This window comes from Rhea americana, unplaced genomic scaffold, assembly GCF_003343005.1.
Source record: "Rhea americana isolate MKP2758 unplaced genomic scaffold, rheAme1 scaffold_141, whole genome shotgun sequence".
Taxonomy (NCBI): Eukaryota; Metazoa; Chordata; class Aves; order Rheiformes; family Rheidae; genus Rhea; species Rhea americana.
The window spans coordinates 875,816-890,719 of NW_028185495.1; the positions used below are offsets into that span (position 1 = coordinate 875,816).

Genomic DNA, 14,904 nt, shown 5'->3' on the forward strand with positions numbered 1-14,904 from the left:
GGGTAGAATGTCCTTTGCAGGCACATTTGAGTGTCCTGGTTGAATGTCAGGTATTTTCCTCTTGTTCCAAGTACTAGCTAATGTTACAACTAGACAAACTTTACAAATCTCACCTTAAACAGAAAAGTTAGATGTGAAACTTCCCAGAGTTGACAAGGCTTCCAAGAGTATTGTATCTATTCAAAATCAGTATACCTATTTCAATTAGAAGTTTCATTTAGCAGCTCATCTAAGAAGCCTGGAGAGGACACTAATGGTTTACTATAGGTTTGTTTCTGGTGACCAGTGGTGTAGCTATACATGCGTAGCAGCTAGTCAGAATATTTTCAACTTTGTAAACTTCTCGAATTCGGGTGAGTGGTGAAAACAGTTGCTATTAGCCTTTCTTAACCACAGACAGTCATGGCTTCTAAAGGCACCCTGCTTCGAATTCACTCTCCTCAGTTACCTGCCTTCTTAGGAAGAAAAAAGATACCAGTTAACTTGATAGAAATTAATGAAATTTGACAAATGATACCTGAATCATTTGGGGCTGAGAGCGGAACTTAAGTAGTCTGAAATGAGCTTAACTACCACAGCAAACAGAAGACATTTCCACAAAGGAGAAGTGCTAGCTAAGTCAGCTCTAACTTTTTTCCCCTTGCTAGCGAGTACTTCATAGGCTGAGCAGATGCATCCACATCAAGAGAGAAAGGGATGAGAACAGGCCCCACACTGTCCTTAAAACCTACCATGATTAAGGTATCTCTTAGCATTTGAAAATCACCTACTATAAAGTGTTCATCTATCCCCTTTCAACTGAAAAAAAGAGTATCATATGACTTCTGATCATAATCCTTTTTTGAATCCAGAGGTAGGTTGTCAAGAAAATACACTTTTGAAATTAATGATGAAAAATGGTACTATTTATTCATTCTGAGTATTTTGCAAGTATCCACAGTACCTGTCAGTGGAGCTATACCCCACCACTCAAGCAAACAGCAGCTTTAAACAGAATAAGAGGAGAGGAAAAGCCTTGAAGCATTCATTATTTTAGAAATCTAGACAGGAGAAAAAACAACACAACACCTACCTACCATGAGTAAGTAGGTTACTCAAACGTTTTAGGGACTTCTAAAGAGCATTTTTCACTACAAAAATAACAAAATGACCAGACAAGAGCTTCAATAATGCTTGGGAGATTGAGTTAGGACTGCAGAATAATATACTTAAGGTTTACAAACTTACTTCTAGCTCACAGACGAATTAAGAACTCTCTCAGCTAGTGTTTACTTGGGTAACTTCCATTTATATTAGAAATTGTTTCTAAAATGACCATGTCAGTTAGAACATGCAACTCGCAGAAGGTTTCAGTATCTTTAGTTTCGACAAGACCTGAGATTGTTCTTAAAGTACAGATCTATGACAGTTAACAAGAAATCCAAAACACACGTCCTTGAATTTAGCAGTCCTAGCACTCTAAACAATAGTTCAGAGCACATACAAATCTGTCCACTGCTTTTAAATGGTTTTATCAAAAGTATGCTGTTAGCATGAGAACAACTGCTATCATCCAGTGAGACACAAGCATAATATTGACTGCTAAACATAGTTTAATGCAAGACAAGCCAAGATTAAAAAAAAAAAGAAAAGAAAAAAGCCCCTGCAAGAACAGATAGGTCTTTCCCCACAAAAGCCAAGTTACACATCATAGATTAGGAATCAGAGGCCACACTGAGAAATATCTGTTGCTTTAGAGAATTAAACTTTGCTAATCACCTACTATAACATGGACCTGTTTCCAGGTAAATGGATAAACTTATTCAGGGCACAGTTGTAAAGAACTATGACAAAGTTGTAAATATTTGTGGTCCTTTCTAATCATAGTGCTGGTCCTCTTAAGTCAGTGAGTGTAACCTTTAACAAGTCATAAGATAAATAAGTTGCAACAGCCTTTAACATTAACTGCTATTTTACACCATGGCAACACTTCCTTCCCTCTCCACCCACATAACCACTCCAGCCAAGAGTGCAGGAACTTCCCAAGAAAGAGGAAGCTCCTGTTGCTCCGCCCCACAGATTTTGCAACATGCCCAGTCATGCTACCCAGCAGAGGCTGTAACCTATGAGCTCAAACACTAAGAAAGTCAGCTAGTTTAGCTTCCATATCTTTACTACAATTAAGTGATTTGCTAGTACCTCAAACAAATTTGTCAGAGCTGGAAATTGAATTCAGCGTTTTAGGCCCCATTCCCAAGCTTTATGGAAGATCAGTATTTCTTGTAAGGGAAGTTGCCTATATTGCCATAAGCCCATTTACCAGAAAACTGTTGTCAATAGACCTTAAACTAAATACAGGGAAAGAAAAAAAAGCTGTTAAATTCCAGCCCCTCCTTTGCCTCAAAAGGCATGAAGCCTCGTATATTAAGGATGTATAGACAGTTTTGCTTTTTGCCAAAACAGTTCTTTCTAAACTGCTAACCCAGCAAAGGATCCTTTTGAGATAAACTAGGCAGATATAAGTATGTAACAGCTGCATTTACAAGATTAGATAAAATGAGCTATTTGCTACCTCCTTTGCTGTAGTGTAGCACTTGATTAGAATCTCAGTAATGAGTCAATGAGATACAGTCCATATAGCCACATAGGAGCAGCACACACTTGGCTACAAGAGCAAAGTACATACCCAGTCAGAGAAAAAGGAGGTCACAAGCTACATTAACTTCAAAGTTAAGCTGCTGCAGAGTATGTATTGCTCATTAAAAGTATTATGTCTATTACTAAGTGATATTTCAGTAGCAGGCAATATAATTTAATACCTAGAGTGGCTAATTTGCATCTGTTGAGCACAACACTGCACATGATTAAAATGGTAAGTCAAAAGGACCAACTAAAGCTGTTTTCCTATTGCTGGCGCTTGTACACAGGTTCCTTGCTTTATCAGCATTTTTTGTTCAAGTCGGAAGCCTGGAGCTCAACCACCACCTAGAAATAACCCAGCACACCCAGAAGGTGTAAGAAAATAGTTTTATTTCAATTTTTGTAGAAAAATGTTAGTAATGCCTAAAGAGAAGCTTGACTTGCTATACATGCATGTGTATATACACACACACACCCCAAATAGAAAATAAGGCACTTAACATTTTGCTGTTACAAGCCTGGTTAGCCTATAATAACTATTCACATTTTTCTACAAATACTTAAAAAGTGAACAATTTATGCCATTAAGATAGCATGTAAAAATATTTTTAAAACATGTCCATATTTGCACATTCTCAAGTGTATCTACAGTCAAAGTCCGCATTTAAGGTACTAGCCTAGATTATGTGCACATTAAAGTAACTCCCATTTTAAACACTGACAGTTCCCCTTGATGTATCAAGTTACTTATTTTCTGCTACTAGTCTCTGTTATTACTTTATAAGCAGCAGAATCATGTCTCAGTCAGTCCAGTTCATCTCATTTTTCTTCTTTTTGAAGAGACTATTCCATCTGGTTTCACTCAAATTAGATGCTTATATTTACAGGTCAGACACCTGGAAAACATCACTTTTCTGGAAACACACAATAGAATACCAAAAAATCATGCTCAGAAATTAGTGAACACAAAAAAATCCACAAATATTTTAAATTATTCAAAAATTAAATACTGCTTTTTATACTTAGGCAATGTTGTACAAGAGTTTTGGTACAAATGTTGTAACAGAACTTATTCCTATTGGCTTCTTTGGAAAGTCCCCAGTTCGCTCAGGATCATGTGTGTACAGCAGACACCATTTCTGAATCCTTCTGTGACAAGGCTGAACTTGTTTGTGGAGGCTTATATAAGCAGACTGCCATCATAACAAAGATGATCGTGATGATTTTACAAGCAGCACCTGGAAGTAAAGAATATGACAGTTCTTGCTGTAAATCTTCAACAGTAGACAAGAATATTTCTGTTATTGTAAAACTTCACACTAAGTTACACTAAGTTACACGCTAAGATTTTGATTGGATGCTAGGAACTTTAATGAATTTCAGATGAACTACAAAGGCTAGGTAAAATTCAGTCTTCCAGCTGACCCATCCACTTGCTGGTTCTTGTTGCAACAGCTGTTTTCGTTCCTTCAGTCTATTTCTTCACCCCATTGCAGCCTGAAGCATACATCGTGCTTTATTCCTATTCTTTCCTCTTCAGTATTCTTTGCCACACACAGTGCAAATTACCATGTACAAACCTGTAAGTATTCACACCCTTCAGCTACCTTAAAGTCCTTAAATTTACTCTTCACTGATACTGAGAAGTGTTTGCATGACATTTCCGGGGAAAGACAAACTAGAGGAGGGATTGTATTCAGTCTTCGAAATACCTGAAAGATACTGAAACCTGAAGTTGTTTGCTGCTTTTCCCATTTGAAGGTTTGATATTAGCAGCTCAGTTTAGGCAATTTGAGTACTATGATTGCTAAGACAGGACAACTGCAGCTATCACAGATGCAAACTTGAACCCCCCCACTCCCAGAATATGCACCCACACACTGCCCATGCAAACCTGAAGGTTAAATGAACTGGGAAGTTTTTCACCAGCATTTAGAGATATTTTTAGACCTTGATATTAATTCAAGGAGAAAAACTGAAATATGACAAGAGTTAGAAAACCTCCTCAGACCTTAAATTGCTAACGAGCCAAGAGATATTAGCCCGAAATGCATGCCAATGGTGAGAAGGAACTGAAGAGCAGAACTATTTCATATTCTTTTGTTATAAAAAAATCTGATAGTCCATTTTTAGTAACCTCTCAGTGGGTTTCTACTCCTTCTGATATTTTGCTTTTTAATATTTAGAGAAGATATTCCAGACTGAGATTTTATTTTAACACTGCTACTAAGAAAGCATATAAAAGTTTAAGGCCCCATTTTAAAACACTAGTTCCCATCTAGCAGTCAAGTACAGTATATCTATTATCTTAGAGATAAGCTTCATATGTAGAAGAGTCACTTACTTATACCCATCAGTAGATAAGCCATTCTTTCATTATCATAAACCCAACAGGCTCCTTTAGTTTTACATTCATTAATATCCCACAGAGTACAACTGTTGTCTATTGCCACACCAAACAATATTGGTCCAGGAATAGTACCTAAAAAAGAAGAAAGTAACATGTTTGAACATTTGAAGTAGTTTGAATAGTCTTACCTGCTCTGAATGGACACAGTGAAACTCCAAAGTGGTGGGGAAAATAAAATGAGATCCACACATTGTAAACAAGCATTTTAGTCAAAGCCATAGGGCTCATATTACATAGCAACTATGCCTCTTCCATTGGTCTCAGTTAATAGGTAGTATGCATACAGTAATTCACTTTTTCAAACAGATTTTCTTCAGACACCTAAGCTAAGGTGGATGGGTCAAAAAGATGAAAGTGTGAATAAAACTTAGGGGGAAGAGGGAGAAGGTGATAATCGAGGAAGTAGAATTCCAAATGAAGGAAAAGAGTCTCTTTCTTCAGATCAAGTATACCAAACAGCTGCAAATATAAAGGCTTAGAATACTGGTATGATACTGTATTCAGTTAAATATTTTTCCATCATCCAGACAGGGACAAGCTTTGTGGAAAAATTCCACGTGGAACAAGTACTAAAGTTATTCCTTTTTAGAACTCACTGGATTTACACAATTTGCTCACAACAAAGCTTTATAAAGCACAGATGATTTGCATCTAAGTATAGGTAACATTATTACAAACCTTCTCGGTACATGCTGCATGTTTACCCAGCCCACTTAAGGCCTAAATGATCTTACCCTAACAAGCAGCTATATCCTCATTACAGCTCTTCTACTTCAGATCCTTGCATGATCCATAGATTCTCTATGGAGGGACATATCAGAGGCTGGGACTCTATATAGCATAAATATCTTGCTGGTAGCAACGCTGTTAGTTGCTGCCTTCCACTGCAGTCACTATGGGCTGTGCAAAGAGTCCTCCTTGTCCTCTGCTCCACTGCAGTGGAGTCAGTCCTCAGCCACAGATGGCATCTGCCTTTTAACAAGTTTATTCTAAATCTGTGAGACTGCTACAAGTTCACAACATCTTAATGTATTGTTAAGTTTGGAAAACTGTCAAGAAAGTAGATTACAGAGACATATTTCAACAAGAAGTCATACCCAGTAGTCGTAGAAACACTGACTGCACTCCAAGAGCAAATGAGCGCTGTTTATCTGGCACACATCTGTAAAAAACAGATTTGCATTTTACTAAGGGCCTTAGTAAACAAGTTCTCTCTTTTTTTGGAACTTTGAGAAGTTTAATTCCTCAATGAATATGCTTTGTCTTCATATATGCTTTTAACTTGTTGATTACAGAGGATTTCAGAAATCCAGTGTCCAGACCAAATAACCAAAGAATTAAGTGGTGTTTGTCAAAAGATATAAGAAACTCTTATAGCAGACAGAGTAATCACATAGATTGAACTGTTTTTACAAGGAAAAAAAAGAATAAATAGATATCTAGCTTATCAGCAGCATCCTGATACACTGTTTAGTGTTTTTCCACAAAACAACCAAGGGCTATAAGAACAGAGCTGGAGTGTCATCCTGAGCTACTATGCCTAAAGCAGCCATACATGAACTGGAACTAGGCTTCAGCACAGCACTGGTTGTTTTCTCTTAACCTCCACACAGTCACCTGGCCTTATAACTGATCAGTTCTAGCCTGTGCTATGAAAGTCAGTATGCTGATGTAGCAACAGTATGTAGAAATATGATGCCAAATTAAAAATTAACCCATCCATTTCCTTCAGAAATTTCTCTAGTTACAAGAATTCTACCTTGAAAATGTCTTAAATATTAGTAGAAAGAGTAAGTTAACTTTATTAAGTTATTCCCTCAATCTCAATTCTGGAGTATATATGAGGATTAACCATTGAAAAACATTGATGTCAGCAGTTATCAGCAGTCACTGTCAGGATTTTCCCCATCCACGATGGCAGAGGAAGGAGAACAAGCTGTCTCCCACTTAGAACAGTGTCATGAACACATGGGCTTACACTTGAAGCTGCACAAAACAGGCCTACTGAAAAGATAGTTTTGTAGCTAAATGTGAGAAAACTTACTGTAGCATATTCTTAGTTCTTGAATGTTTAAGCTGTACTATATTCTCCCATTTAAACTGTTTCACCATTTTAATTGAAGTACATGAGGTTTCCAACAAACCAAATGTTATTACTTAGAATTCACTAAAACTGTCAGCTCAAAGTTCAAAGCATACAGCAACACTTAACATTATTCTGCCTCCAGACTAGCATGACAAGCTGTTAAATCCACATTTACACCAACCCCAAATGGGAGGCCACCAAAAAAAAAAAAAAAAAAAAGCATGGTTACAGTATCTCTCCACCTCACCAGCCTAGAATGCTGGAAAAACAGAATCTAAAAAACCCATTCTTAATATAAGCACACACTACTTTTAGTATATATAACTATCATTCTTCTATTTTGTAGGTATTAGAGGTGCAAGTTGGATTTCAATGTAAAGTGAATGTACTTTTAAATGAAGACCAATTAATACCAAAACATATCCAGCTTCTCTGCATATGAGTTTAAGGATTGGTGTAATTATCTTCCAAATCCCTAAACAGGTATTCACATGTCACATTTTATATTAACAGCTACCATGGAATTCCATTATTACAACATTAATGTCATATGAAAGGCAGTCGAGCTTGTAATAGTCTACAGTTTTTAAAACCAGGACTCAATCTGAATTCAAGATAGGAATCAAAGGATAAGATCATTTGGAGGTAAGTCTTCCTCAGATTAGGTAGACTATTTTGATTTCTTTGTGCAATTTAAAATCCTGACACTACCATGAACAGTAGACAAATATTTTCTTCATCCAAGCACATGGCACATTTATTCTTTCCTCTTTTGAAATTGAGCAAAAGAAAGCATCTACTAATCAAACATAACTATAGTGATAATAGTGAACCATGGTATGACTGCTAGCTTATTACATAACATACAACAAAAAATTCCTTGCATACAGGTTTGAGTCTATACTCTAAAACAAGGAGAATTAAGTGTTTTATTGATCTGAGTTTTCATAAGAATGTGTTATCTACTTTTCAGCCTGAATGACATACCTGAGAATGGCCACAGTTGTTGGAGTAACAGCCATAAATGTAAAAACAACAGCAAAGAAGAAGAAGATCAAAAATAAAGGTAGAAGTTTGCATTGCACTGGACATTTCCCAGGGATAGCATCATAGAGAAAGTCTTCTGAATTATTTTCTCTTTCTGGTTTCCCAATACAGGAACAGTTGTGGAAAGTCTACAATTTATAAAGCAAAAAAGTTAGCTCTCTATATCATATTGTGACCAAAAAGAATGAAGTAAGTATTCAGAATGCCTGCAGCCCAGTGAACACAAGAACAAACATTAACATTACAATATGGGAAAATATTCCACTTCTTGATGATCAACACTGAAATCCTTATAACTGGTTCAGCAGAACTAGGCTAATCCAGCTTATCTGAGTAATAATTGTTTGTAACCTAAGAGGATATCTGCCATTGTGTGCAGCAAGTTTTGAGGTATAAGCATGAAAAGTTTGAAAAGGAGATTTTAGAGTCATGTCCATATGCAATACAAAACATTACACAAATATTAGCAGAGCAAACAATGAAAAGCTAACTTTCCCACTCAAAGCCTAATAGGGAACAGGGAAGGTAACTGGCACCAGACACCGTTTACAATTAAGAAAGGGTAAACTACAGTACTCAAAGCAATGTTTTATATATAATCAAGCAAATTGCCTCTTTGAAAGCACTACAGGGGAGAAGGTACATCCTTCATTTCTTTGAAATTAATTTCTAAACATTGCAAATAAAGTCAAACAAAGGATAGCCAAAGTTGCAGTTCCCTTGGAGCAGGATGCATCTAGCAAGGCTCTCAAAGTTATTTTCTTAGTACTGAAAGTGTCAACTTCTACATAGTTTCTTAAAACTGCTGATTATTTCTGTGCAATTTAAAAATTATACTCCAAAGAGCTTTTGCTAAGGGCCTTAACTACAAGACTGTTACATGAACAGAGCTCACTCTGCAGATTCACAGCTACTTCCACTACTGTTTCTTACACCTTATCTTTCCAACTTGGATACTACACATTTAGTTACAACAGTAGCAGAGCAAACTGCAAAAGTTCCCATTCTTCAGATGGTTATTAGCAAGTCTCAAATCATATGGGGTTACATACAGGGCCTTTTGAGTTCTTTTTTTTTTTTAATAGTGGGCCATAGTTAGCAGGAAGAGACAGCACCTCTGCTCTTGAGACTGTACAGGAGACTGTAGAGACAGTGGGAATGAATAGATAGTGTTAATTGACTATTCCCTGCACAAGTCTTTCCCTTTACGTCTTGTCTTTGCTTCAAGGGAGAATCTGGAAGCCCTATTTAAAAAGAAATTTTACTTGAAATTGTTTTAAAGCCTTTAATAAACTCAAGCATATTCTTAATTTTCCACATGTCCTTCAGTTTTCCTTTGTAATCCTCAATCTGCCTTTAATAGTTATCTATAGCCATGCAAAAGTGTGTATACAACTTAAAAAGTACATGCTTCACGCCTTCAGAGCAGACAGCCAGGATTTTGCAAGCTACCAAAGAGAAAGTTTGATAACAGCCACGTAAGTCCAGAAGCAAAGTGCTAGCTTTCACTGCTTCCTTGATACTGCTGAGTTGCTGTGTTCCTTGATTCTCTTGTTTCCTTCATGACTTTATACCTTTCCATGTTGATACTTTACTTCTTGCATCCTTACACTGTTGAAAAAAATCCCTCATCTCAACTGTTACCTTGCTTTCATCTGGCATGGCTTTATTGAACAAGCCTTGTGAACGATCAGTGAACAAGCATTTCATCTGCCACATAAGATCTAATCCAAACTCGAGGGATAAAGATCACATTTGTCTGTTCACCAGAGGCAGGCATGCACGCTTGAATCATTCCTTCCCATGCTCACTTTAGTGATTGAATGAAAAGCTACCACTAATAATTAATTGTAATTAGTTAGTAAGTCTGTCGTAATACTTGCAGAGCCATATAAGAATAAGCTCTAACCAGTTCCAGACTATTAGACTATTCTGTAATCAAGTAGTTTTAGCTTCATTTAAAAACATCCATGTTTGTTATGAAAGAGATCAGTGAAATTTAAGTTTTTCTACATCGGGGAGTAGCTAATCCCTCACATGTTGTTCTGAATAATACCTATTATCTTGTTTATATAACCTTATCAATGTTTATAAATATCTGATGGGATGCTGTGAAGGAGACAGTGTCAGACTCTTCTCAGTGGTGGTCAGTGACAGGATGAGAGGCAGCAATGTCAAGGTAGCTGCTTGTTTCTACTATTCTGATAGTAAATTCTATTTAGTGTAAAGTTTGAGGTATCTTCAGCATTAGAGTTTTAGAAATATATTTGCAATAAGACACCACACAGTTGAAAAACATCAACATGCATCCTACTGACAGATGTCTGCTTCAAAGTTCATATTAAGTTTTCCTATCATAGCTACCATGCAGATCAAGAAATTCTGTGATTTTGCTATCTAAGGGAATAAACATTTTCCATTCATATTATGTGAATATGAAACAGTATCTTCTACCTTCAGAGAAAAGCACAGCATAAAATACCTTTTTCTTGTTGTTAAAGAGATGCGATGTACATCCTGCAAAACAGGGAGAGAAATACTGGACTTCATCTCTGCCACAGACTGGGTAATACATGGAACGCAAACATCTGCAGTTAGCATTGCATGGTGCTGTTAAGTTATGTAGCATGCCTGTTCTGAAAGGTAAATGTTAATAAGCTTTTAGTAAAATAGCTTAAAAACAGTAGACATGCAAATAAGTAATGCAGAATTTATAGGTTCATAAAGTCTCAAAATATTCAGTTCATGTGATTAATGCACTTTAATGTTTAAAAATAAAGTCATGATCCCAGTAGTTACAAATCTAGAGGGGGAATTCCCATTTATTCTGGGCATGGTTATTTTTGCTCTATTATTACTCCCATAGATTTCTCTAATTTCCATTCCAAATGGAACAGAGGAAGGAAATTCCACATCCCATCCTAATTCTCTTGCATCATCTCCTCCCTCCCACACACACACACACACTTCAATTCATATAATACAATTTTAGGAAAAAAATAGCATGATTAAAAGCAGTATGTTTGGGGTATTTAGTAATGTCTGCTGATCAAATTAAAAGTTGTTTTTATTTTGGATCCAAGTCCAACTGCAAACCCATTGCATTTCTACTTTAATCCTGCTAGGCAGACATCTGGACTGTTCCAGCACCAGGAAGGCTGCACACACTAACTGCAAAGTGCCATGACAAAGTCTTAATCCACCCAACAGAACCTTAAAAATTTGTCTCGGCTCCTGAGAGAACTAGAGATCAGAGTAATTCTTGAGTGTCTAAGAGTTGCTTACTACAACTACTCAGTTTGGCAATTTAGTTCCAGTATAAGTCATAGTATGCCTATATTTGAGGTAGCCCCATTATATTAGGAAAATGAGAAGTCAGTTTCAGAAGTGGGAAGACCTCCTTGAGTCAGGATTAGAGACAATTAAAGGGTGTTTTTATTTTCTAAATGGTAGTATACAAAAGCAGAAGATTAATTTACAGATTAAAAGTTCACCCAATTGAAATTGGACACTGACAGTTAATATTGTACTGAAAGTACAATTATCTGAGTGCCATATACACCACCTAAAACATAGGTTTCTTCAAGAAATTTAACATGGTCACAAATACTAATAGTGAAAATAATTTAGCTAGGAATTAAGCTGATCACTACACATAGCATTCAAACTGCACATGGAATATTAGGGACAACATAAATACCTACGTACTTCATTCAGGTATAGTATAATTGAACCCTATCAGGTATGTTAGCTCATTCTTCAAAGAATCAAAGTTCATCTGGCTTAAAACACTTGAAGTGCAGCAAAAAAAATATATTCAGAGGTAGTCAGATTTATTCACTTTGTTGTCTTAGCATCTGAAGTGCGTCAAGTCTAGAAGCCTGTGTTCAGCTGAACAGCAACATTTGCCATCAGCTTACACCTGATGATGCTCTCTCTCCTTGACCTCCAAAGAGGCACTGAGATTTTATTAATTATGTTCAGAAAAAAATATCAAAGCACAGAAAGAGTAGTGTGCCCAGGTTCCTATGTTCTGACATCACTTCTCCAGAGCAGCTTGCAAGTGAGGCCACAGAGCAGCCTTAAAAAGTCTTATAGGTTGGGCATTTCATCATTGCAAAGCAAGTCCTATAGACCTGTTGGAACCAACAGAACTACAGGAACATTCACTGCATTTCTGTTCCTTCAAGTCCTCAAGAAAATATTAGACAAAGGATTTGGCAAAAAGACTTTAAGTGTTTAACAGATTACAGTAAGCTATCATTAATCCTGCTTTTAGCCTACTGCAGTAATAAAACTCATTACAGTTAGCACAGTATACATAGTTAAGAACGATACTTTGCTTTTAACATTTAATCTCAGAAGTGATTCTAACTTTGGTACAAGAATCAGACTGATACAACCTATTCCCCCCACCACCATTTTTCATCTTTTAGAAACAGAACCTTTGCCATGAAGGCTTTATTTAGTCTCCAAAAAAGTGAGCATGCATTGATTTGCAAGTCAAATATCAAAGCATTCTTGGAATTTATTTTCAGAACCTAGCATTTCATTTGTTCAATAATGTAAGCAGGAGTCAGTCACTTGACTATTCTCCCACAAGCTTACAGACTTTATATTTTAGTCACCTATTCCTTCACACAAAGCAACTTCAAAAGTAGCATTATATTAGATCTCCTTCTGATGCATGTCATGTGTCAGGCCAACTACCAGTCAACAAGTAACAGTGAACTAGATCAAACTGAACAATTCTTGATAACAGATACAGAGTGCAGAAAGTTATTTTCAGGACTGTTTAATTCCACATTGCTAGGGATAAGAGGTCATTAGCAACACTGGAACAGTTACAACTACATAACTGAAGTTATGCAAAGCTCTTAGCTTAAGTAGTTCACATAAGGTAGGATAAAGAGCAATTTAGCTGTACCTTTTGCATCTTCAATTGCTCATTTTTACAGCACACGGTACAGAACTAAGGCTAGTTTCATACTACAGTTCCTATACCACCTCTCTAGTATCATTATAGACATATTTTCTTGCTCAATAAGTATATACACTTAAAACATGCATCCTGATTTTCACAGCTGTAAGGAAAGTGTCCCATATAGGCTTACAGCTGGCATTTTTCATATGTTAAAGTAGTGCCATATTTTAAGCATCAAATGTCAACATTGGCCTTTGAATATACTGTAAATTGATACAGCAAGTTGTGTTGAATTAGAATGAGTCTTGGATTAGGCTTTAAGGATTTACCCCTCAATCACTAGTACACAGAAATTGCTTTATTCATTTTGCATGCCTTCTAGAAGACAAAAGGAGGACTAAGATATTAAGGCATTAAATTTCTACTTTAGCTCTGAGGTTTTACCTGACCTTTTTGGGGTCACTGAAATTATCCTTTTATCACCCTAAAGTTTAGGCAAACAAGGCAGCACACACGATAGAAGTATCTGAGACATGCATAGCAAACCTTACTAGGCAGTAGATTGCACAGCTTGGATACAAGGCATGATCGGCACAAGGCACATTATTCAGGTATGTGCTGTGTGAAGTCTGAGTTCAAAGTATTTTCTTAAAACACAGCTGCAACTCTTGCAAAGAGTTGGAAATTTGACATCTAACTATTGCCTTCAAGCCATCTAAATTTGTCCTATCAACTTAAGGTTTGTTTTAATGTTTTTGCATTTACCTAATGAGACCTGAAACACACATCATTGTCTTCCATGTTACCCTGCATTTGGTGAGGAAACTCGGCAGTATTTGTTGCTCACATTTATGTCAAAGATTCTCTTAAAGGATCTAGTAAAGTTAGTAACCTTCATATCCTATGATATTGGTGCACTTAGTTGCCTTCATGAGTAAGATTTGATTTCTATACTTCTTTCCCCTTCTCGATTGTTAGATGTTCTCATTAAATCAGTAAATAAAAAGCATGATAAATATCAACAGCTATGGCTATGGTTTCCTCATTTGAATAAGTGTTTCTCTTCTCCCCTAGAAGTATTCCCACCTTGCATTTGCTTCAGAAGCTACAAAACTGTTTCTCATACCTCTGCCCCCAATCTTCTGCATTTTCAAAGTATACTTTATGCTATTTCATCTGTTGTATATACAAAGTACAAATACCCTCCCCATCCCCATCAGTTACATATGCCTTCCTACACTGGAGCATAACTTACAGGTTTTGCTTTGGATAAGTATGACTGTGGCCTAATGAAATATTGAAAAGTTATTTGCCCAGTTGCACAGCATATTGCTCATACTCAAGATGATTTTTGTTTTTTTAAGTAAGTGTCAGCTAGCAGTTCCCAGGTGCCAGTCCACTGAAGTTTTTTACAACAACATCTGGTTCTTTGGTAGACCCTCAAAGAGCTGGAGTTGCCGCTATCTCTCTCAATTCATGACATAGTTACCGACCACTTGGAGAGGTTTCAAGTCTGGCAGAGCTAGCTTCCCTTCTTCCTCCTTTTAAATATCACAGGTATATATCCTTTAGAATTGTTTGAGAAATTAGACATCATAATCTTATATTTTATTCCTTAATAAGACATAATCATGCATTTCATATAACATAATGCCTATGTTGGTGACTTGATCACATACATTTCATATTAAATTTTAAAATTGGTCCTAGGATACCCTTCTCTAAGAAAATGATTCTTGCAGAAGCTTATTTTTGAATCCTGCTTTATGTCACTTTTCGAAAGTTTTTCCCCTCTACACTGATTTTCAGATTAAGTTT

General features: G+C 36.5%; 1 protein-coding gene across 1 annotated transcript in view; it reads right to left on the bottom strand.

The window, feature by feature from the left end:
- Positions 1 to 3,051: 3,051 nt before the first annotated feature.
- Positions 3,052 to 14,904, bottom strand: part of SLCO4C1 (solute carrier organic anion transporter family member 4C1) — a 32,698-nt gene continuing 20,845 nt past the window's right edge. Inside the window, exons 9-13 of the mRNA XM_085298751.1 lie at positions 10,645 to 10,798; positions 8,103 to 8,290; positions 6,127 to 6,191; positions 4,964 to 5,101; positions 3,052 to 3,857 (exon numbers count right to left, since the gene is read on the bottom strand). Of these exons, the coding sequence (XP_085154877.1) occupies positions 3,733 to 3,857; positions 4,964 to 5,101; positions 6,127 to 6,191; positions 8,103 to 8,290; positions 10,645 to 10,798 (670 nt within the window). The 3' untranslated portion in view covers positions 3,052 to 3,732. The remainder of the gene's footprint in view (positions 3,858 to 4,963; positions 5,102 to 6,126; positions 6,192 to 8,102; positions 8,291 to 10,644; positions 10,799 to 14,904) is intronic.